Raw genomic sequence first — 21,134 nt, forward strand, 5'->3', positions numbered from 1 at the left:
GTGCCATCCCTTAGGGCTGCAGGCTTTGTCCCAGGGCAGGAGCAGGTGAGGGCCCAACCCAGCATGGTGGGCAGAAGTTTAATCCAACCATGCCAGAAATAACACATCACAGATGTAACTTCTTACATAAGGCTGTTTTTTTTTTTTTCTTTTTTCAAACATTTTTACAGACATATAACACTTACAGATAGAATCTTGGAATGTAATGTAGGATCTGTAAACATTTCCAGTCTACCAGCTGTAGTAATAGTTCTTTAATTCCTGCATTTGGATAAAGTGCTTCATACATAAGGCTATTTGAGCAAAGCAAAGATACAGGATATTCCAGGCAGGCAAAATTCACACCCTCTGAACTATGTTTGTTTCTTGTCTCCTTCCAGTAGTTTTGAAAAATTGATACCACTCAAAAACATCCTTCTTCATCTGCTCAGCAAGCCACAGCTCAGACTTAGGAGGATGAATTAACACCTTAAAACCTTACTTTTCCTTTTGTGCTGCACTCTTATTTACAGAGGTTTTGATACCCACCTCTGCTTCTGACCTGGCAGTGAGGGTTCCTGGCTGCTCCAACAGAGAGAATGGCTTGGGGCAAATAGAATAAGCACAAAAGGACAAGCAGCTTTTACAGAATGTAGGACCCTACTGCATGGTAGGAAAGGGAATGACAGGCAGCCAGTACCTGTCAAATACCTTGGTTTATTTCCTGGTGGAAACTGTAAATTTTTGGGTGAGAGACAGCATGTGACAATCACACAGAATTACTTTCTGTTCCTCCAGGAGTTTGGGGAGGGAAAGAACAAGCATGGCTGAGGCTTGCACTTCTCTGTCACCCCTGTGTGCAGTCAGGTGAGTCCTTTCAGCAGGTGCTTTCCCCAAGCCTGAAAAGAGCTGGGATGTTACTGCTACTGACATGGTTTAAGTAAGTTCTGTCCCCAGCTGGTGATCTTTGTCTTTTAGTAAACAGCACAAACTGAAGAGTGTAAATTAGCCTGTTACAAATTCCAGGAATTACAGACTTGCATGGTTAAAGGAGAGTTAAAAGCACTGGAATGTAGCAAGGCACCATTGAACATGTTACGACTTAGGAGGAGCAACTTGCCAGGAGGATGGAAGGAGAGGGAAAGAAGGATCAAAGATTTAAGGTATTGTAAATAGAGTTTTGAGCCTTTCAACACGATACTGACAAAAAGTCTGTATATTCCCACTTCACAGCTGGAAGTGGAGAAGCCCTCAGGAGTGACAAAACGTTGAGCCCTTTTCAGAGAACAGTTTTCAGGCAGCCTTTCAGGGTCTCAGGTGTTGACTACCCTGGTACCTCCAGGACTGCTGTGACAGACACTGAAGGCTTTTCTACCATCACTCCTTTGAACACATGAAAGTCTCCTGACCTCAAGCACACACAGAAAAGCTTCCATTGACAAAAGCACATGAACACTTTGGCACTGCATCTTACAGGAGCATCAGCTCTCAGGCAGCACACGCCCCTCCATTAGTCTGGCTTGGTTAGTGTTTACTGCAGAAGGCAAGAGCATGGAGGTAACTACAGCTGTCTTCCCCACATTGGCTAGGGCAGACAGACAGCTGAAGTCAGCTTGATGGATCCTTGGAGTCCCTGCTGCTTCCCTCTGGAGGAAGGAAGCTGTGCTTGATGCTGCCCTCCAAGTCTTGACAGATCCATAAACTGAACAGAACAAAGGAAGGAAATCCCTCACACATTGAGGTAAACAAACAGTGCTATTTGCACACTGACCAGTCTCCCCAGAAGAAAGGTTTGCAAACTAAGGGTTGTATGAAATAGTGTCTGCATGTGTTTAGGAGTGAGACAGAAGCTTGACAGTCCAGTATGAAATAAACTGAAAGTGCCAGCAGCTGGATCAGGTTTGAGAATACTTGGGCCTCAGTTCTGAAATACCTGGTGAGCAGAGTAAAAACCAAAACAAGAAAAGCCCACCCTCAAATCTCTCCTCAAAGACACAAGGGCTGACAATGGAGGAATGGGGTGTTTCTCAAAACAACGTAATTTCAGTTTCTTTATAGGTCCTGTGGTGTGTCCCTATCATTGTTACAGTCTCTGCACTAGGACTGTACAATTTATGCTTGAAGGTGATCAGGAAAGAGGAGTTAGTCTAAAGCCCTAATGTAATTTTGATGGGGTTTTTTTTTTTGTTTGTTTTTGTGTTTTTTTGTGGTTTTTTTTTTTTTTTTTTTTTGCAAGGGGATTGTTTTTCTATTTTAAATCAAGTTCAAATTTGTAATTTTTTTTTCCTAAGTGAGAAGTGCAAAGTTCCATTCAGACTAGTCCTTTGCAAACACTCCTATAGAACACTGCCCAGTCAAACAAGTAACATATGAGACCCGTCATAAATTATCAGATCTTGCCCCAAAACATACAGTACTTTCTCAATTTCACTGTTCACCACATCAGGCAAACAAAGATAAATGAGGGAGGATGGGTGCTGAGACTAAGCCAGCCATAACCAGCCAGCACCTTCTGATAATGCAGGAGTGAAGAGCATGGAAAAGTCTTTCCACACCTGAACCACAAACTATCTTCCTAATCAAGACAAGGTCAAGCAGAAAAACCTGTTGTGCCATGCCTGAGATGATATCTTCTCTGTAACTGGACTGTAGAAACATTTCCCTCCCCTGATAGTTTGCCCCAGCTTGTGAGCAGAATTTCTTCTGCATCACTTAGGAAATCTCCAGGAGAGAATCAAATCTGTCACAGCCATTTGCAGTTCATCTGTCTCACTGGACAAGGCCCATGTGCAGGAGGAAAGTGAGTTAACATTTGAATTGTTGGAAAAAAACCTCTTAATGCATTCTGTTCAAGGTTGGCTACACACTGCTTTAGGCCCAGCACTCAAGGAACTCATCCATAGCAATGTATTTACTCCATTTTGAGGACTGTGAGTAATGGTTATTCAGTCTCCTGAAACTGGGCAAATAACTTATCTTGCTCCTACCTGAAGAAACTAATCCAGAATTTCCACCTGGGCTAGGAAGAGTTTCATGTTGCACTACAATTTCTAAATTAAAAAAACAAAACAGAACAAAAAGGCTTTTGTGATTGGAGGATTTAAATACACTTCCTGATATGGGGAAGTTCCCTAGTGGGAAAATACTGTAATGGTTCCAATTTAACAGCAAGCACTCATCCTTGTTAATGTGCTTCCTTTTTTTACCCATTCGAGGAAAATGCTAAGAAGCCAAGTCACCAATTCCCCTTCGGAAGCTATTTTGGCCCCAGAGAAGTCGAGTTCAGGGAGTCCTGTTCACACAGAGTTTTGCTGCAGACGTTTGCAGTTTATCATTTTCTCTGGAGGATGTGCACCATTTCCCCTGAGGTAACACAACATGCACGTTCTCCCCCTCTGCCTCCTGAGGGAAAGCCACTGGAGATACAAAGTGGAGAATGTTTAGTCCCTTTATCACAACCACAAACCATTCTGAAAACCCCATTACCAAGGGCTGTGGCATTTTTAGAGATGAGAACTTTCACTTAATTGTCTACTCTCCTTCACAAACAAACACACTGCAATGCTACCCGCAGGCAGGAAGAATGACAGCAACATCCTGATAATACTGAATTTTTGCTAAAGAACTTTATCAGCACTGTGTTCCAGCCTGCTGGTGCAACAGGGTACTTCTGATATTACACCAAAGAAAACACCAGCCTTTGGGTCAGCAGCTCTCCAACAGATCTGAACAGCTACTCACCAGAAGGAAGTCAGAACCTCCAGAAGAAATAAACAAGCTACCTTGTACCACTCCTGTAGTAGGAGTGGCATACAATTAAGGAGTGTTTTAGTCAATTACTTTCTCATTTATGCCAGGCAAACTCCTCTGAGTTCCTGAACCCAGCTGTCTTTGGCCCCAAACTGAAAAATATGAGCAAGTCCCCAGGCTGCCCTGCAACCGTGGAGGGAAACACACTGACAATACAGTCCATCCAGCACCATCAGGAAAATCCCTGCCACACAGCAGCACTGACCCCTGCCCAGCTGGGTTACAAAATCTAACCACTTCATCCATTTTGTGCTAAGGTCTAGCAGTAAGAAATCAAATCCAGACACCTACAGTGGGATGGGGGATGGCTTTCAGCTTTCCTTATGCACACACGTCCCTAACACAGCCCTCCAAGGCATAAAAAGCAATTTATCTCCACTACAAGCAAGTGCTTCAGCTATCCTGTTCATCTCAGCACTTCAGAGACATGCAGAGATGTGTCAGCACAGCTGCAGATAAACATGATTGGAGGACTGTTAGTACAAGATGCAGAGGCCTCAGCAACAACACTGCAGCACTGGCTGTGCCAGGCCATATCCCAACCCCATGGGGAGTGTCTGCAGGATAATGAACATCAGCTCTGCCCCAGGGCATTGCAAAAATACAAAATTGTCTCTATATCCATATGTTCTGCCCCACATCCAGTCTGTCTAAATCAGAGAGCAGCTGAAAGCAGCAATATTAAAAAAAAAAAAAATAGCTGTTTGGAGGATTCATTGGAGGTAGAGGTCCCACCCCTTCGCTGATTGCCCTTCTTGCTCCATGGGGGATGCTCGGAATGTTAATTGGAAAAGAAGTTTCCCTCTGGAGGTGACAGTGGTGGAGTTGGCATACTGCTGGATCCCACAAAAAGGCAGCTCAACTTCGGCTTCAATTCATTCCAAACTTTACTCATCTGGGAGTAGAGAAGGAGAGAAAGCAGACATGACCACACAGCAGGTAACAATCTCACCACACAGAATTTTAGCAGCAGTCTTGGGCACTCAGAAGCACAACACAAATTTGTTGAAGTATTTTCAAGAAGTTCAGTGGACCCAGACTGTTCCCGTTAGATCAGAGCTATGTGCAGCTCCATGAACATTTTCCTGAGCCTGTATGTAAGGGAGATTTTCCTTCATTAAATTCCTTCACTGAAGTGATGGAAGGGAGCTGAAGGAAAAGAGACTTTTCTAATATAACCAAAGCAAGAAAGTCTGTATATGGGGAATATTAAAGCCCTTACTTAGAGTTTAACAAAAGGGAGCTTCTAAGTTTTAGAGCAAAACCTGGAAAGTTTTCTTGTCACACAATTTCTGTGTAGCTCAAGAAAAAAACAGATTATTCTAGCAAACATGCATCATTCATTACAGAGTAGAGATTTATTGGTTGGGTCTTTTTCAATTACTCACAGGGTAGGGCCAGCTACAGATGAGAGAAGAAAAGAAGAAAAAACTTGCTGCAAGAAGATATTGTCTTTTAGAGGGCTTAGAGGCCAACCTTGATCCTCACCCCAAACTGAAAAAACCTCAGGCAACTTCCTAAGTTGTGAGAGAGCCCACCTGCACAGATGGTTACATGGTGAAGGCCAATGGGTGAAAACAAATCCATTCAAATTCTCATTCGTATTTTGGGAAAAAGGACACAGTCTAGAACTCACCTCTTTGTGACCCTGAATCTGGGAGTTGACAAAGGCCCCCAAAATGTGAGATGTGAGAGGCAGGTAGATGTGGATGAGCTGTGTCTCCTGATGCAGGCAATACAGGGAGAAGTAATTCCGCAGCTCCATGGTTATGATCGCATTTTCTTGCTGAAAGAAGAGGAAGTCAGTGACCAGGAAGAGGGTGGGAGAAAGGAGAAACAGGAGAAAACAGCATTCCTCCCCATACCAGCAATTCAAACACATACCAAAAAACCTAAAAAAAGCAGTTCCGTTCCCATTTGATACAACAGGAATTGCCCTTTCCATCATGCAGACTGCTGCTCCCCACAGCTCCTGCAAATGATGTGCTGCCAGAGAGCCAGTAACAAGTGTTGAGGAAAACTAACACGTTTTCCACGTGGCACACCAGGTAGCACAGATTTCCCAAAGTACTGGCTACCCTTTCAGTCCAAAAACTTTCTGCAAATGTGACTGAGTTACAGAGCAGCACCATTACAGAGCCCAGTCCCACCCTTTGCTCTCCCAGGTGCCCGCCCTACCTCCACAATCCGAGACTCCAGTTGCTCCACCGATTCTGGCTCTTTGTTCTGCACAGTGGCACTCATCATCTGCTTCTTCATCATGCTGTACTTGTGCAAGGCTCGCTGGTGCTTGTGCAATACCCCCTTCTCGTGCCTTTCACACAGGTCCTTTATGAGAAAAGAAAACAGCAGGTGTGTAGTGGGAGCCAAGAGTCAGCAAACACACAGCCAAGTACATCAGGAACACACACATTGTGGTCACACTTTGTGTCATTTCTATGCTGCAGATTTTTGCTCCTTGGCTTTCAAGAGGGTCAAAAAATGCCAGTAGCTAAGAATTTAAGAAACAAAATTGCTTGAACCCAGACCGGTGAGCTTGAGAGGCAACCTGGAGCATCACTTCTGCCAACATTTTGGATCTTATCAGGCCTCTTATCTTTTCCGACCTTCTCAGTATTAAGTGCTGGCAATTAATTAAAGTGCTGGCTCAAGTCCTTCAAGTTCAGTCCTGGCCTGGAAATATCAGTATCAGGAGAGGCTGCCACATAGAGCTGACCAGAAGATTTGTATTAACAAAATCCTTTCATTCATAACTGAACTCATGTCTTCATGAGCAAATCAGTAGCAATCTATTTCACTGCTTTGACTCAAAAGCAGCCAAATCTAAAAACAAAAAGTCAGCTGATCCATACAGTTTAACCAGTCATATTTTTAAATTCCTTGCAGAGTTCTCTTTGGCAAGTTCTCGTCATCAGACGAGCTGATCAGGAAGGCTACAGAGCTCCTAATGGCCAACAGCCACTCCCCTCCCTCTGCCAGATGCCCAGTTTGCCTCTGAACTGGCCTCACAGACAGTTTTCCATCCAGTTGGCGTTGCACCCTCTAAAGAGCACAAGCTTGCTCTAAACAACTTTCTTGTTGGCAGAACAGCAGAGCTCACTTTATAGGACTGGAGTAAATCCAGGAAAAGGTTCAACTTCTCCACCACATCATTCTCTTCCTGTTTACCCTAGAAAACAAGGAAAAAGTACATTTTACGTAAGCCTGGCATCACAGCCCTTCACCCCCCGACACCACGCAGGCTCTCACTGCTCTCTCCAGGGCACATCAGCGCTTACACAACTGCATCAAAAATCTCTCCGATGGCACTGGAGTGTTTAGTCTTCAGTGTGCAGAACAAAGACCTGACTGAGGCAGGAACAGCTTTTCCAACTGACTGATCATTAGAACAAGAGGAGTTGGTTTCACAGGCCTGCGTGTCAGTCCTTTCAGCGCACTCTGCCTGGAATTCCTTGCTCTTGCAGATTCCTCCAATCTTTCATCTTCCCTTCCTACAAGATAACTAATCCATTAAAACTCTGAATACCTGCATGTTGCCCGTAATAGTTCATGCATCAGAAGGCAGAGACGAGACACCAAGACAAATTTCACTACCAGTTTTTTTATTTTACAGAATACTCCCTTTTTTCTATATCAATAGAGCTCTCTGGAGCATAAACTCCAGAGAAAGAGACCTGGCCTGACTGATCTACAAAAGCACACTGAGTGTTTTAACACAATGAGATGAAGAGCACTGAAGACAAAACTATTACTTTTCCTTCCCAGCCTGTCGTGTTCTCACATCATTCTGACAGTCATTACCACACTGTACACTTAGACCAGAATGTGGTGCTTCTGTCTGAATGATTCTCATGTAATGTTTAAGTACAGGAATGTGAAAATTTGATTTAGAAGGAAGTTATTCTGGGTACTCTGTAGCAGATTAATAACATGGAACACAGCACTTTTGGACAGCTCACCCTAGTAGTGAACTTAAATGTGTGCAGTAACTATTTAAAATTAAGAAAGCAGGTTTTTCCTTCCTTTCCCTTGCCTGTTACATTTTTTCCCCATTCAAACACAGTCCAGGTATTTCACACAAGCTTGAACAAGCAGGCTGTTAGTTAAGGATGTGAGTTTGGACAGCAATCTCCCTCTTAACTCTTGAAGGGTTTGTGTCCACAGAGCTCATGATTTAAGATGAAATTTAGGGCAACAGTGTACCTCATTCATGTTACAAAAAGAAAAAAAAAAAAAAAAAAGACAAAAAGTAAAGGACTCACCTGCTGCACAGCCTTATCTGCCAGAAGTGCAAATTCAACAGACAGACCCTTTAAGGCTTGTTTCAGAGTCCCCCATGTGTTGTTATTCAAAGCAGCCCAGGAAGGAAGTGGGGTAGTGTCTGAGCCCAAAGCACTGGAACGAGATAAGCAACAGTCACATCTAAGAGACAAATTCCACTGAGTGGATAAAGTTATTTGCAGAGAGCAGTTTCAAATCTCTCTAAATAGCTCACAGTGCTGAGCTACTACTGTCCCATCACAAATGCAGAGTTAATTGTATATATACTGGGGGAAGAGACAGTTACACAAGGACCTGAATGTGAAGGTATTTCTGTTTTCTCTCCTCACACCCTAGGGAATGCAGCTTTAGTGGAAAGCATGCATTTCCTTCTTTAATAAAAGGAAAATTGATTATGTCCTACAGCATGCGCTGGAGTACCCATTTTTACCAGACCATTAGCAGGCAAACTTTAAAAGAGTTTTGAGTTGCAGAAATGTTCACATCAGCAAACCCTGTTCCCCCAAACCTACCTCAGCTCCTTCCCAAAAATGAGGAGGTCGGAGGCGTTATCAATGGCTCGGGACGCGATCCTCTCCGCACGGTCCCGGAGCTTATAAAAGCTGTTATAAATATTTCTGATCAGCTCCCTGCTGGCAGCAAACTGGGCCTGAATGTCAGCTGGGAGGTAGTCCTGAAGGAGTACAGAGGGATTACTGGTGGATAAATGAGAGGCACACCACAGTCTGCAGAGAGGGACAGGCTTCCTTCCTGTGCTCACTCTCTCCCACTGTGCTCTAACAACTCTGCAGCGATCAGTTTCCCATTTAGGTGTCCAAGTCACATGTCATGCAAACAGCCCTAATTTTCAGAGGCAGAAAGAGGTTCAAATACCCAGTAAAATCTGGCAAAATCTGCAATTCTTCTATGTAGTTAAAAGAGGGTTTGTGAGGTTTCAAGCTCCCAAGTTCTGATCTGATCCTACTGGTAACTCCCAGCCCAGTAAAGTCAAGCATGAACTGAAAGTTCAGCTTTTTTTTGACCAGTTTATCACTGGCAAAATCCTGAATTAAGCTCCAGTTGCAAAACCTTCTGCAAACACTGCAAGAACCTGAACAACAACTTGTTTTGAAATTGCTCAATGAACACAGTTGGATGTGTACTTAAAACTTGTCATAGCACTAATCACTGGGATAAACAGATATGGAGAACTTATAACTAACTTTTCCATAACAGTCCAAATTGCTCTCCCGCAGGGAGAGGACAACAGACAGAATGAGGGCATGAGAACAAGGGAAAGACATCAGTCCAGACATTAACTTTTAAATTGTGCAATTTGTGCATTTGTTTGTTATGCAAGTGCAAGAAATTACAGGGAAACATATTCTGAGCAGGATTCATTGTTTCATCTATATCATACTCATGAGCCAGCATGTAGCTAGAAATCCCAGGCCCTTAGGAGTTAAAAGTTTATTTGATCTTTTCAATAAAATTACAAGTCTGTCAAACTCTGGAAACAACTGTCTCCTACCTAAGGTCTCCCATCACTGCACAAATGCCACAACTGAAGCACCTGGAGAAGAAAGCCATTTAAACCAGAATAACATGTTGCAAGAAATTCATATACATACCTTGGCCTGGGTAGCTAATCTGCAAGTCACAAATTCATCTCCTACTCCCTGGACCAACTCCCTTAGCTTATTCTGTACATCCTGGAGAAAATACAGAATCAAATGAGCATGAAAGAACTATGAAAAAACACAGGCAGTTCATGCAGGTCTCAGATAAATTGCAGCAGCAAAGCACAACTCAGCAGATACAGATTTACCCAGGCTGGGTTTAATTTAAGGAAAAGCATAATCTCTGTTCCTCTATGAACAGCTATAATTTTCAAAATACTACACTCCTGGCATTGAGTGAAATTACCTTCCACTTTCCACCGTGGAAACACCTACTGAGAGAAAATTCCCTTCATCCCAGGGAGCAAAGCCATGTAGGTTAACAGCAATTCTGAACGCTGTGCCCAGCCAGGCAGTTACAGCAAGACATGCAAGCTCAGGACTATTGCTTACAAACACTCACTGAGCCACTGAAGGACAGAAAGAGTTTCAAGAGCACATCTTCTGAGAAAGGGGGATGTCGAGCCACCAGGTTTATAAATCGCTTTAGCGCTCTCCTCCTTGACTCTATGAACTCACGATCAGCTGCAGGAGGAAACATGAAGTTGCAATTAATGCCCCTCACGTTACATCTCAAAGAAAAAAGAAAGCACTGCAAGAAAAACTAAAGAATGATTATAGTCTGTCAGCTCCCAGAAGCAGACCTTTCAGACTGACCACCTGAACAAATATTCCATCAAGTGTTCTTCACCTCTTACCAAAATCCAGCATACACAGCTACACGTGGTTCTTTCCACAGGGTAGGTCAGGGAGGAAGGACAAACAACCAAGCCTAAGGCCTGAAACCTCCACTTACAAACTATGGGCCTACAGAGACTCTTCTTCCAATGAATCAGTTCCACAGAGGATATCCCAGCCTGTTTGGGACTCCTGGGATCAGCATCCATCCTTTTCATGAAAGACATCAAAAAGTACTTTGGAAGACTTGCACAGCAATCTGCTGTACACCCATCCAGAGTCTTTACTTGTCAAACTAAAGAAGTTCTCCTTGTCTTGCTGAAACAGGAAGATTTTCAATCTGGCAATAACTGCAGCAAGAAAGTAAATCAAAGTTCCTGGACTTTTTCAGGAACAATAAAAAATAAAATCAAAGTTTGAAGGAAAAGAAAGCAGCATAGAAAGAAATTAAAGGAATGCTCTTATCCATGACAATACTTTCATATCATGAAGGAATTTTACTCTTTGGCCACAGTTTTAAGGTGGCAGTTTGATGTCTCTGAGGACTCACAGGTGATCCTCAGTACAGCACTGCCCACAATTCATTTTACTGCCATTGGGGTTGCAGATCTTGGTTTTGCTTTGCTCACACTTAACCCACACGGACATTTCTGAAGTTTTGTACACACTTCCCACAGGATCTGCCTCAGATGGTTGCTGTCCTCCAAATCAGCAGAGCAAGTCATCCATCTCCACCTGACAGATGGAGGGGAGCAGACCCCCAGCGGGGTCCGTGTAACTCAGCAGAGGGGCACAGCAAGGGCAAAGCACAGAGCTTGGCCCCTTCGGCTCTGGGACTTGGAGGCTCCAAGAGTCACACATCTACACTAAACCATCAAATCCTGTGTCCTGCAACACCATTTGTCAGTCCATTAATCTGCTCAGAAACAAGAACTACCCGTTCCCTTTCCTTTTTCCTGTTTGCAGTTTCCATTAAACCCACTTCCACAGCTCTTCTACATGCAGTCACTGGACTAAAGGCAATCAGCACTCTCTGCCTTATCACAGTTTTGCACTGTACTAGAACAGTTTGGGAACTAATCCTGTCAGTTTTTTTCCTAAAGTTGTGATATGTGTGGGAAGAAATGCACCAGTGAATGCAGGGAAATATCAACACACCAGCAATGCAAGGAAATAACAGTCCCTGACAAGTGGCAGATACTGGAAGCTTCTTTACAAGCATCCTCTGTCCACTGAGATTAATCAGACAAGGTCTCTTTGCTCACAGGTGTTGCATGAAGTGGAAATTCTGGCTGCGAACACCGAATCAGGTTAAATTCACACATGGGTTTCACAACCCCTCAAAAAAAAGTCTTCACAATTCACATTCCATCATGAAAATATATGATCACTGAAGCTTTTCAGGGGTGTGATTTTGCTTTGCTCCAGTTCACTATACACCCTGCTCTGCTCACCGTTTACCAATTCCGCTTTACTGGAGCAATACGTGGACTCCTCAATTAAAATTATTTATTGAAACAGAGTGATCTCAGCACCATGAGCATGAGAGAAAGACACTGAAATGCTTGTTCTTTCACAGATAAAGTAATAAACAGGACAGGATTTTATACAGTTATACAACTTTTGAAATAATAAATGCTTAAAACCAGTGTCAATATTTGAGATTAATGAAAAAATGTTCCTGAAGGAGCTTTGATATGCCTTTTGTCTCAAGATACTTCTTGGTTTCTAGTCTAACTGCTAAAGTGTAACTGAATGAACTGACACTGATTCCATTTAGGTTGGAAAAGAATTTTAAAGATCACTGAATCCAGCTGTTAAACTAACACTGCCAAGTCCACCACTAAACAATGATCATCACAACCTGTTTTTCTAACAAGCAATACCTGCAACTCTGCCATGCTCCTGCGTAGAACTACACCTAAAATCTTATTAAGAAAAATCATTTAGTTACTGAAATTCCGCAGGAAGAAACTCCACTGAAACTTTGCGTTCATATCTCACCTACAGGAATTCCTAGTGTGGCAAAAATTCACACCTCCAAGCTGTGTATTATAACCTCAGAGTTGTTGTCTGAGCCAGGCAGAAGCCAAGACTTTTGATCTTTTTAACACTTCTTTCCAACAGTATCACCTTGATGGCGCCTGCACCCTGAAGCAAAACCCCTCCAGCCCAAAATGGAGATGCAGCTTTACCTCCCAGCATCCTCTTAGGGGGCAGGGCTGGCACCATGCGATAGGGGAACTTCTGCAGCAGCATCTCGTGGAACACCACAAAGTCGTTGTATCGTCGGTACACCGAGCACTTGAACCGCTGCAGGTAACACATGGGGGGACAAATCAGTGCACAGCTCAGACCCCAGCACCTCCACTATTTTTTTTTTTTTGCACTGTCAATACAATTTCTTCACTAGCTCAGAACAGTTTGAACTATCCAGCTACCTACACCAATTTTTGTTATAAAACCATTCCGTTTTCATTGTCATACACCCGCTTTTGTACAGAGCACAGGTTTCAAGCAAGTGAACATGCAGACCATCCTTCAGAGCTCTGTTAGATGTTCCACGCTACAGAGGTTCAAGCCAGGAAGGCCCAGTGCTACTGCATTAGAAGTCAGCCCAGACAACTGGTCCACTTAAGCCAGCATCACCCAGCACATATAAACCACTCAGGACTTTGCCAGCAGAAACTGCACAGACATTCTTAGGAGGACACATTCTCACCAAGCCCAAAGCCTGTTCACATTACCTTGCTGGAAACCTCATATTCCACATGTTTCAGAAAAAGGCCCTTCTTCTCAGGTATAAGCTCCACCTGCACACTATCCTTGCTCAATAGCTCTTGTAGGGTGTGGGAAAGCAGCAGTGGATTTCCCTGGGGCGTCTGCATCAGAAACTGTTCTGGCTCCCTTGGTTCATTTACCGGAGGCTTTGCCAAATCTAGAAGACAAAAAGGAAAAAAAAAAACAGTAGACCTGATAAGAGATAGTAAACAAAGTAGCCTTTAAATGTTCTGCTCCTTTGCCTGGTGCTCCCAGAGTGGTGCAACACAAGCACAAGCCCAGCCAGGCCACTCCCCTGGGAGGTTATGCTGCTCCACACACGTTCACATCGCTGGAGCCTCCCTGCTCACAACACCCAGCAGCACCACCAATTATATCGAGTCACAGACACATCTCCACGAAGCAAAGAATCATCACAGGCCAAATTTGTTCTGTGAATCAGCTGAGAGGCCTGCATTTCCTGTCTGTCCAGCTCCCACCACAGCAAGATCTGCCAAAATGAACAAAACCCTTGCTCAGCACTTTTGGATCCTGCCTAGAACAACTCATGGAAGGAAAGAAAAACGCCGTCGTTTTACCACGCTGCAGAAATTTAATCCATTGATTTTGCACATCATTACGAAGGAAAGAGACACTCCATTTGACATAATTTTATTAAACTCTGTGACAGTGTGCTACAGTGAGCGTGAATTACAATCATTTACTGTGTCAACATAGTGAAGTTCCAAAGCAGAGGGAGAAGGTTCCTACAACTTGACAATTTCTCAATCACAGCAAGCTGTGGCAAAATCTTTCAAACTTACCTATTCTCTTTCACTGCTTGTAGCTAGAAAACAATCAGCTTTCGACAGTGAATTTGACCATAACTTGGCAGCTGATTCTCAGACAGATGCAGAAGTGAAAAAAGATGGGTCTTAAGAATGTGGCCCCAGGGGACAAATGACATCAAAGCAGGGGCAAAGCTGATGACTCAGAGTGTTCTCTTATCAAGTGCCTGACTGCAGCCTGTTATCTCAACCCGACTTCAGAACTACGTCTATTATGTGACTGCAAACTAAGCTTACATTGTTTTTCAAAGCTACCCTTTCCTTTCTACCCATTCCACACACAGGAAACAGTGTGAAAAATGAGGGTGCAACCCTGGACTCTGTTCACCCCATACCTGATCTCTGCTCTCCAGTCTGGAGCAGGTGTGTTGCTTTCTCTCTGTAAGAGGCACACTGTGAACAAGCTCTTTCATAAAGCAAGTCAAATCCACTCATGGAAAGTACCTAGAAAAGCCAGGTAGGATTCATTATCCCTTCCTTGCCATCGTGCAGAAGTTATGAAGTATATCTGCAATTTTGGTAACACAGACAGTAACGCTACAGAAGATAAGAAGCATTTCTTCAGCTTTGATACCTAGTTCAAAAAGTTGTTAACTGGGTAACAGATTAACTCAAGGAAGATAAGAAGTCATATCCTTAACGTGAAAGCCCTGACCTCCTCCTGATAAGGATTTCCCACCTGCTCCTTCATGTGCCTTAGGCACTCATAAATGGGGAAAACAAGCAATCTTTAATTCCTCAGATTTATGACTTTGTAACAGACACTTTGCTATTTGTTCCATAAGATGGCTTAATGAAACCAAACCAAATCCAGGACAAATGACCTTATCCCACACGCCCCATCAGGCTTCAGATTCCTGCTAACGTGACTCAGAGAAGCAAGTCTTAACACCTCTGCTTTAATAGACATATCACCTGCTAACCCCACCTATGTGGCAGCTCCTAAAAATTTCCAGCTTCCTGCCAGAAATTTGCAGTAAAATAATACAAGCTAACTCAGTGTTGACATGGGATATTGTTGGATGGGGTGACAGCGTCTGTAGAGCACAAGGCATCCTGGATATCCAGAGCAGCAGTCCTCTGGGTGTCCACCCTTGTAATTCTTGGGTTTAACTGCTCAAGACACACCAATGAAATGAGACAGGTGTTGTAACTCTTCCAATGCACACACACACACATCCTTCCAGAGAACTCCAAAGCCTTCTGTGCAGCTCAGCCAGAGGCTGATGTTGCAGAGGCCTCCCCCAAAGGGGCCTACTCAAAATCCACCCCAATTAATTCCCCAAGCACTGCCAATCTCTACTAACACATCTCCTCCGGCCTATTGAGTCACTGTCTCTGCTTCCCATCTTTCTGCTGGACAACCAACAGCACAAACCAGTCCCTGAACTAGGGCTCAGCATTGTCTGGTGAACTCCTGAAACCCCAAAAGCAAGAGATAGGTATGAGGAGAAAAGACGTATAGGGTGAACCATGAAATCCTCAGTGTTTCATCTGTAAGTGCCAGAACCAAACTGATGCTGAGGACTCTAAAGTTCATTACAGACCTGCACCCCATTACCCAGTAAGACATCTACAGAGTGATGCCCCACCAGGCAAGACTCCACAGTCCTTTGACAATTCACCCATGTTGCTCTCTTCTTGGTAATCCCTCCCCAGTTTTTATCAAGTTCTTCTCTAAATCTGCTTTCTAAAAATCACCTACAGGACATGCCTGCAGTTTATCAGCAGTTCACACTCCTGGCTCTCCCTGAAATATTCTGTAGCTTCTTTACATCTCAACCTTGTCTAAATGTGTGAAATCACACAAACCAGACAACCATGCAAACAAGTTTGAATAATTACTGTTTAATTAATAACCTCAGTGTGTCTGGTATCAACAAGACAGTTGCTCAGAGTGAATCTACACCCACAAACATTGGTCTGAGAGCACAATGAAATGACTTGGGAACAGCTGTTAACCTGCTTTAGGAAACGCTTATCATGGCATTAACATTAACCCTACAGAGCAATATATACTGGAGCTGTTCTTCAGCTCATTTTTCATTCGACTTCCTAAAGAGCCTATTTGGGAACAGCCTCAAGAGCCCCGGCCAGGAATGGTGGGTAATAATGGGAACTCATTGGTATGAGCTCCTGTGTTCAGCCAGTAAAAGGATTTACATGCATTGTAACAGAACACTTAACGCTCCCCATCACGCACTCTCTGCTGGAGAACAGCTAATTTTGAAAACATTCCCTTCGGTTTCAGCAGATCATTATCTAGTAAAGTTTATAGAGAGAGAGCAGCAAGTGGATACAGAAATGAGGTATGGAATGGTCCCCTGGAACACTGGGAAGCAGACAAAATAAATATCAGCTTTTTCCTACAAGCTAGGCTTTTGCTACAGCAGCTTCTCAATCTGTTGTCAATAAGACATCAGGAAGTGGCCTGATACAACTGAAAACAAGTTGATATGAAAGTTAAAAATAATACATATAAACATACATAAGCAAACAAGAAGACAACAAGATGACAAGAACTAAAACTTTGAAGAAGCATTCAAAGCATGGCCTAGTTTTTGTTTGGTTGTAAAAGAAAACAGCTATGAAAACACTGCATAATACTTTTTTTTTTTTTTTTTTTTTTTTGGTAACAAGTCAGGTAGCCTTTGGACTGAAGGGAGTTGAGAAATTCACCCAGAGAACAACCGCAACAGAAAATTTCTCTGCTTCATACCATGTGTTTCATGCTTTAGTTGGCGTTCAATGTTCATTACTCCACTGATACAACTGGGCAGCAATCTGCCCTCCATGGAGTTACCAGTTTCCTCCATCAAAATTTCCAAAATCACGCATTTATGAAAGCCAGAGCAAAATTCCAAGTACCTGGATAGCTGCACAGAGTTTTCACGTGAGTAAGCACAGACAGTAGAACGATGCCAGGGCTGGAAGCACAGGTGGTAAATCACAACATTGATCTCCCTTCCCTGATTAAGCTCTGTCAATCAAATTTGGAGGCCTTATCTCCATTTTACAGATGGCTGATGCTACCAACTCTTTATTACACCAGGTGCTAATCAGATAAATTTATTAGACATGCCTAAGTAGATGGTGCCACAGAACTACTTGTTACATTGGTAGCAAATTTACTAGAAGGAGAAAGGAGCCTGTAAGGAAGCAAAACCTTCAGGAAAAACAGCTCAGATCTCTCCTCCATCATCACAGGCCACAGCTGTGCAGAGCAGAGGGGATCCAACCCACAGGAAATGCAAGGGAACATGAAAACTGACTGGTTTTGCACACAGATACCACAGATTTCACCCTGGAAAAAAAATATGAGGTCGTCACTACCGAATCCTGAGCCAGGAATACTAAAGCAGCAATTTTAATATCATTCACCAGCATTTCCCTTTCCTTTCTGTCTTCTCATGAGAAGCCCCAGGAATTATGGAAATGCCTTTCCCCCTTATTGTGTCAAACACATTCCTCCATAATTCCAGAATCCAGCATCCACAACAGCCTCCCTGAACGCTGGTGCGGATTTCAACTACAAATTCAAACAGATTCCCATCTTAGTTTTCATTTTTTTTATATATTACATAATTTGAAATCCCCTAAAAAAAAGAAAACAGAACAACAGAAGTCCCACAAAAAAAAAAAAAAAAGAAAAAAGAAAACAAAACTTTTTTCCTATTAAAAGCATTACATATTTTTTGAGACAACTGCACACAACTTGTTTAGGTTGTTTTGAAGAATTTAAAACCATGCAATTCTTACTCCAAAAGGAGAAAAGGAAAAGAATCAGTTTAACAAAGCTAAGTGCTACACAGCTGTGTGCTCAACATGGAAGGCAGGTCTGTGTTTCTTACTGGATACAAGAAAAGTTATCATATTTAGCTTCACTGTAATTTAGAGTCTCCTTCCTTCTCCTTCCCAACAATTCCCTTGTAAATACAAGCTACCCAATGCCAAAACAAGATAAAATAGCACACACCATCATAAAATGAGATGCTGGAAACAGGCTCCAACATTTTGGTTTTTTCCTTAAAAAAAAAACAAAAACAAAACCAAAAACACCACCACCAGAGACGGCAAGTATTTCCCCTGCACTAGTCAGTCTGGGTTTTCTGGGGATTTTTCCTTTGGTTAGGTTTTTATATTTCCCCTTGTTTTTTTAGGTGTTGCGGGTAGTTTGGTTTTGGTTTGGGGAGGGGTTTTTTTGGTGGCTGTTTGGGGTTTTATTCCAAGTAAGTTTAAGACAGTTACTCAGCACTTGGTGCTCCTAAAGACGAAGAGAGAAGTTATGCCACAACTCAAAAATAGATAAGACTACTTAAGCTTTATTTAGTAATATTTAAAAAGCACCTGAACTTCTGCAGTCCCCTGCAGCTGTAGGCCTCTTGCTGCTTCTCAAACTACCACAATCCCATACTCCAGCAGAAAAATCCCCAACACCAACCTGTCACAGAGATTTACTGTGTGTAAAGAACTAACCTTAAGCCTATTGCCCTGTTCTTTTAACCATGCTGTTGGATCATCAACTGATTCATCTGATTTCCCAAGTCTAGGAATACAAGGGACACATTCCATTCACAAGCCACAGACCCCAGCTGTAGCAAACACAATAAAGTGAGATGCAGCTACTTTGAAGAAATAACAGGATTAGCAGAGAAAAATCCATCGAGGAATGTGCCCTAAGATTACAGAGACAAAAAGTCAAATACTCACTGGGGCTGGTTCCCAGCGCTCAGTGGAAGACTGCTAAGCTATCACTTTTCACAAAGAGGTTGGAAGTGTAAAAATTCACACCCAAAAATGTATCCCAGCAAGCAATAACCCAAACAACTACTCCGGGAAACTTTCACAAGGACATTTTAGCCTGACTGCAAAACTGGCAAGTTTCCACAACCATCTGTCCTTATAGAGGTCAAGAATATCCCACGGAAAGAAATAGTTTATCTTTGTTTTGCTTTTCATCTTCCTTACACGTTTCTCACCCTTCTGATTACACTGGGGGAAAACTTGATGTCAGCATTTAAGCATTAAAAAATGGCATTCCCACCCCAGACACTACAGCCTCACTACAGCCTCCCAACGATCTTTGCACACTTTTTATGGTTAGAACAAGCTCATTCTTATCCCAAATCCAGCTGAAAAGCAATCATTAAAGCTCTTCTCCTTTTGTACCAATTCCACACTCTGGAACTGGTACATTTTTCTCCCTCAACCTGCACCAACCCCTAGAACTTGAAGACTGTGGAGGAAATCAGTGGCCATGTGCAAATTATACTGCCTGTAATGTGTACAGCCCTCCCACGGGCTGAACACACAGTTAAAGGTTTCCCATCAGAAAAGAGACACCTCACTCCCCACACAGCCAACACACCTGGATTTGCTCCCGGCAACTGTGGCAAAACAGATTCACATGGAAGCAAAAGGAAAAAAAAGTCAATAAAAGCCATTCTGCAAAACTGACCTCTGCATGCTGGACATTATTCTTTTTTTTTCTTTTCTCTTTGATTCTATTAAAAGTAATTTGAACTCTGCTAAATCAAAAAGATGGCATTTGTATGTGCTCTCATAGGGAGACATCAGTGATACCTGCCAGGAGTCTCATTACTGTGGATATTTCAATCTTCCCAAAACACTCACTGACAAGCTGCTGGTCTCCAAACAAAATTACATATGGGTGTGAAAGTTCAATGATCTCGGAGCCTGCATTATGATGCTAGAAATAAAAAACGTTGCTGCATTCACAGCATTACTTTTCTCTAGCCAAAATCATTATATACCCTCTCTCAGCAGTCATCATAAAATCTTTGCCAAAGAAAAGCAAGTTTTCCAAAGAAGGCTGAGTAGATCAAAAAGGTACAGAAGCACCATCACCAGAAGTTAAATCAGTTCAAGAATACTCTACTTGGGGACAACTGCTTTATAAGGCTCCTGAAGCAGATGGTAAATCCGTAACAGACGTACCTGACCAAGCTCTCTCTTTGGTACAGTAGGACATTTTTTCCACAAAGGCGGCTGTTCAATATGTTACATCAGTCCTGGACAGAAATATTCCAAAATAATTTATTTATAAGCATTATCTGCATCAGGAGCATCATAGGCCTACCAAGTGCAAACTCACAGTGGATCCTAAATATAATCAACCAAACCATTCTTCCAGGCATTAAGTTTACCTATTCATTTCTTTCCAAACTGAGAAAAAAAGATGGTATGCATAGAGCAGGTACAAAACTTCAGCCACTTCAAAGAGAACTTCAGAGAGCCCTCTAAAGTTTCCTTCAGTTTAACTGCTAAAGGAGTCTAACATGTTATTCCCACAATTCACCCAGGAGCTCCCTCCATCTCTCATTTCGCAACAAGCGCTGGCAGCATTTGCCTACAAGTTTCTTCATCCCAGACGCAGCTGCACGCTCCTACAACTCCAGCGCTGGGAGCTGGTGCTTTCCCCGCTGGATGTGCGGCTGGCTCGGCTGGGAGCGGGCGGCAGGGACTGCCCGTGCCGCTGCCCGCTGACCCGCGGCGGAACGCTCCGGAACGAGCGCACCTCGGCGGGCGGGGAGCAAGCACGAAATAAATAATAAATGAAATAAAGTCAGTCCAGCACGCCGGGAGCGCTCGGCCGCGTGACTCCCCACGGGAGAAGTTCAGGACCGCGCCCCGTGCCCGCGCCCAGCCCCGCAGAAGGGCTGCGGGGCACTGACCGCCTGCGGCCACCGGGGCGACCACCGGGGCGACCACCGGGGCCACCTCCCGCCGCCCCGGCGGGCAGGTAACCCCGGCGGCCCGGCTGCCGCTCCTTCCCCCCTCACCTTGGAACGGGAAGGGACCGCCATCACCCCCGAAGGGCACCGCTGCGCCCCGGCCGTGGGCACCCACCGGGCGGGCCGGGGCCAGCGGGGTCCCGCTGCCCCGGGGGGAAGACGGGAAGGCGGCGGCGCTTCTCCGCAGGTTCTGGCGGGGAGCGCGGCCCCAAGCTCGGCGCGGAGCCCCGTCCGCTCCCGGGCGGGCAGCGCACGGCGCGGCCCCGCCACCCGCATCCCGCATCCCCCCCGTACCTGCGGCCGTGCCCGCCGTGCCCGCCGTGCCCGCGGGCGGCTCGCCGTCCATCGCGGCCGCGGTCATGTGA

The 21,134-nt window shown here is 43.9% G+C and overlaps 1 protein-coding gene across 2 annotated transcripts; it reads right to left on the reverse strand.

The window, feature by feature from the left end:
* Nucleotides 1-113: 113 nt before the first annotated feature.
* Nucleotides 114-21,134, reverse strand: SNX8 (sorting nexin 8). 2 transcript variants are annotated; one of them, XM_066197639.1, is made up of 12 exons: nucleotides 21,064-21,114; nucleotides 19,973-20,046; nucleotides 13,154-13,344; nucleotides 12,602-12,719; nucleotides 10,132-10,253; nucleotides 9,681-9,761; nucleotides 8,583-8,743; nucleotides 8,052-8,184; nucleotides 6,890-6,958; nucleotides 5,968-6,117; nucleotides 5,426-5,575; nucleotides 114-4,684 (listed from the first exon to the last, which is right to left on the reverse strand). In XM_066197639.1, the coding sequence occupies exons 2-12, from the start codon at nucleotides 20,004-20,006 to the stop codon at nucleotides 4,571-4,573; spliced, it is 1,323 nt and encodes a 440-aa protein (XP_066053736.1). In that variant the 5' UTR covers nucleotides 20,007-20,046; nucleotides 21,064-21,114; the 3' UTR covers nucleotides 114-4,570. The 2 variants fall into 2 exon arrangements, with proteins under 2 accessions (XP_066053736.1, XP_066053734.1); XM_066197637.1 differs by lacking the exon at nucleotides 19,973-20,046 and having other exon boundaries at nucleotides 21,064-21,134.

The sequence above is a fragment of the Chamaea fasciata genome, unplaced genomic scaffold (assembly GCF_029207755.1).
Source record: "Chamaea fasciata isolate MVZ Bird 193981 ecotype frontalis unplaced genomic scaffold, bChaFas1.0.hap1 SCAF_16, whole genome shotgun sequence".
NCBI classification, from domain to species: domain Eukaryota; kingdom Metazoa; phylum Chordata; class Aves; order Passeriformes; family Sylviidae; genus Chamaea; species Chamaea fasciata.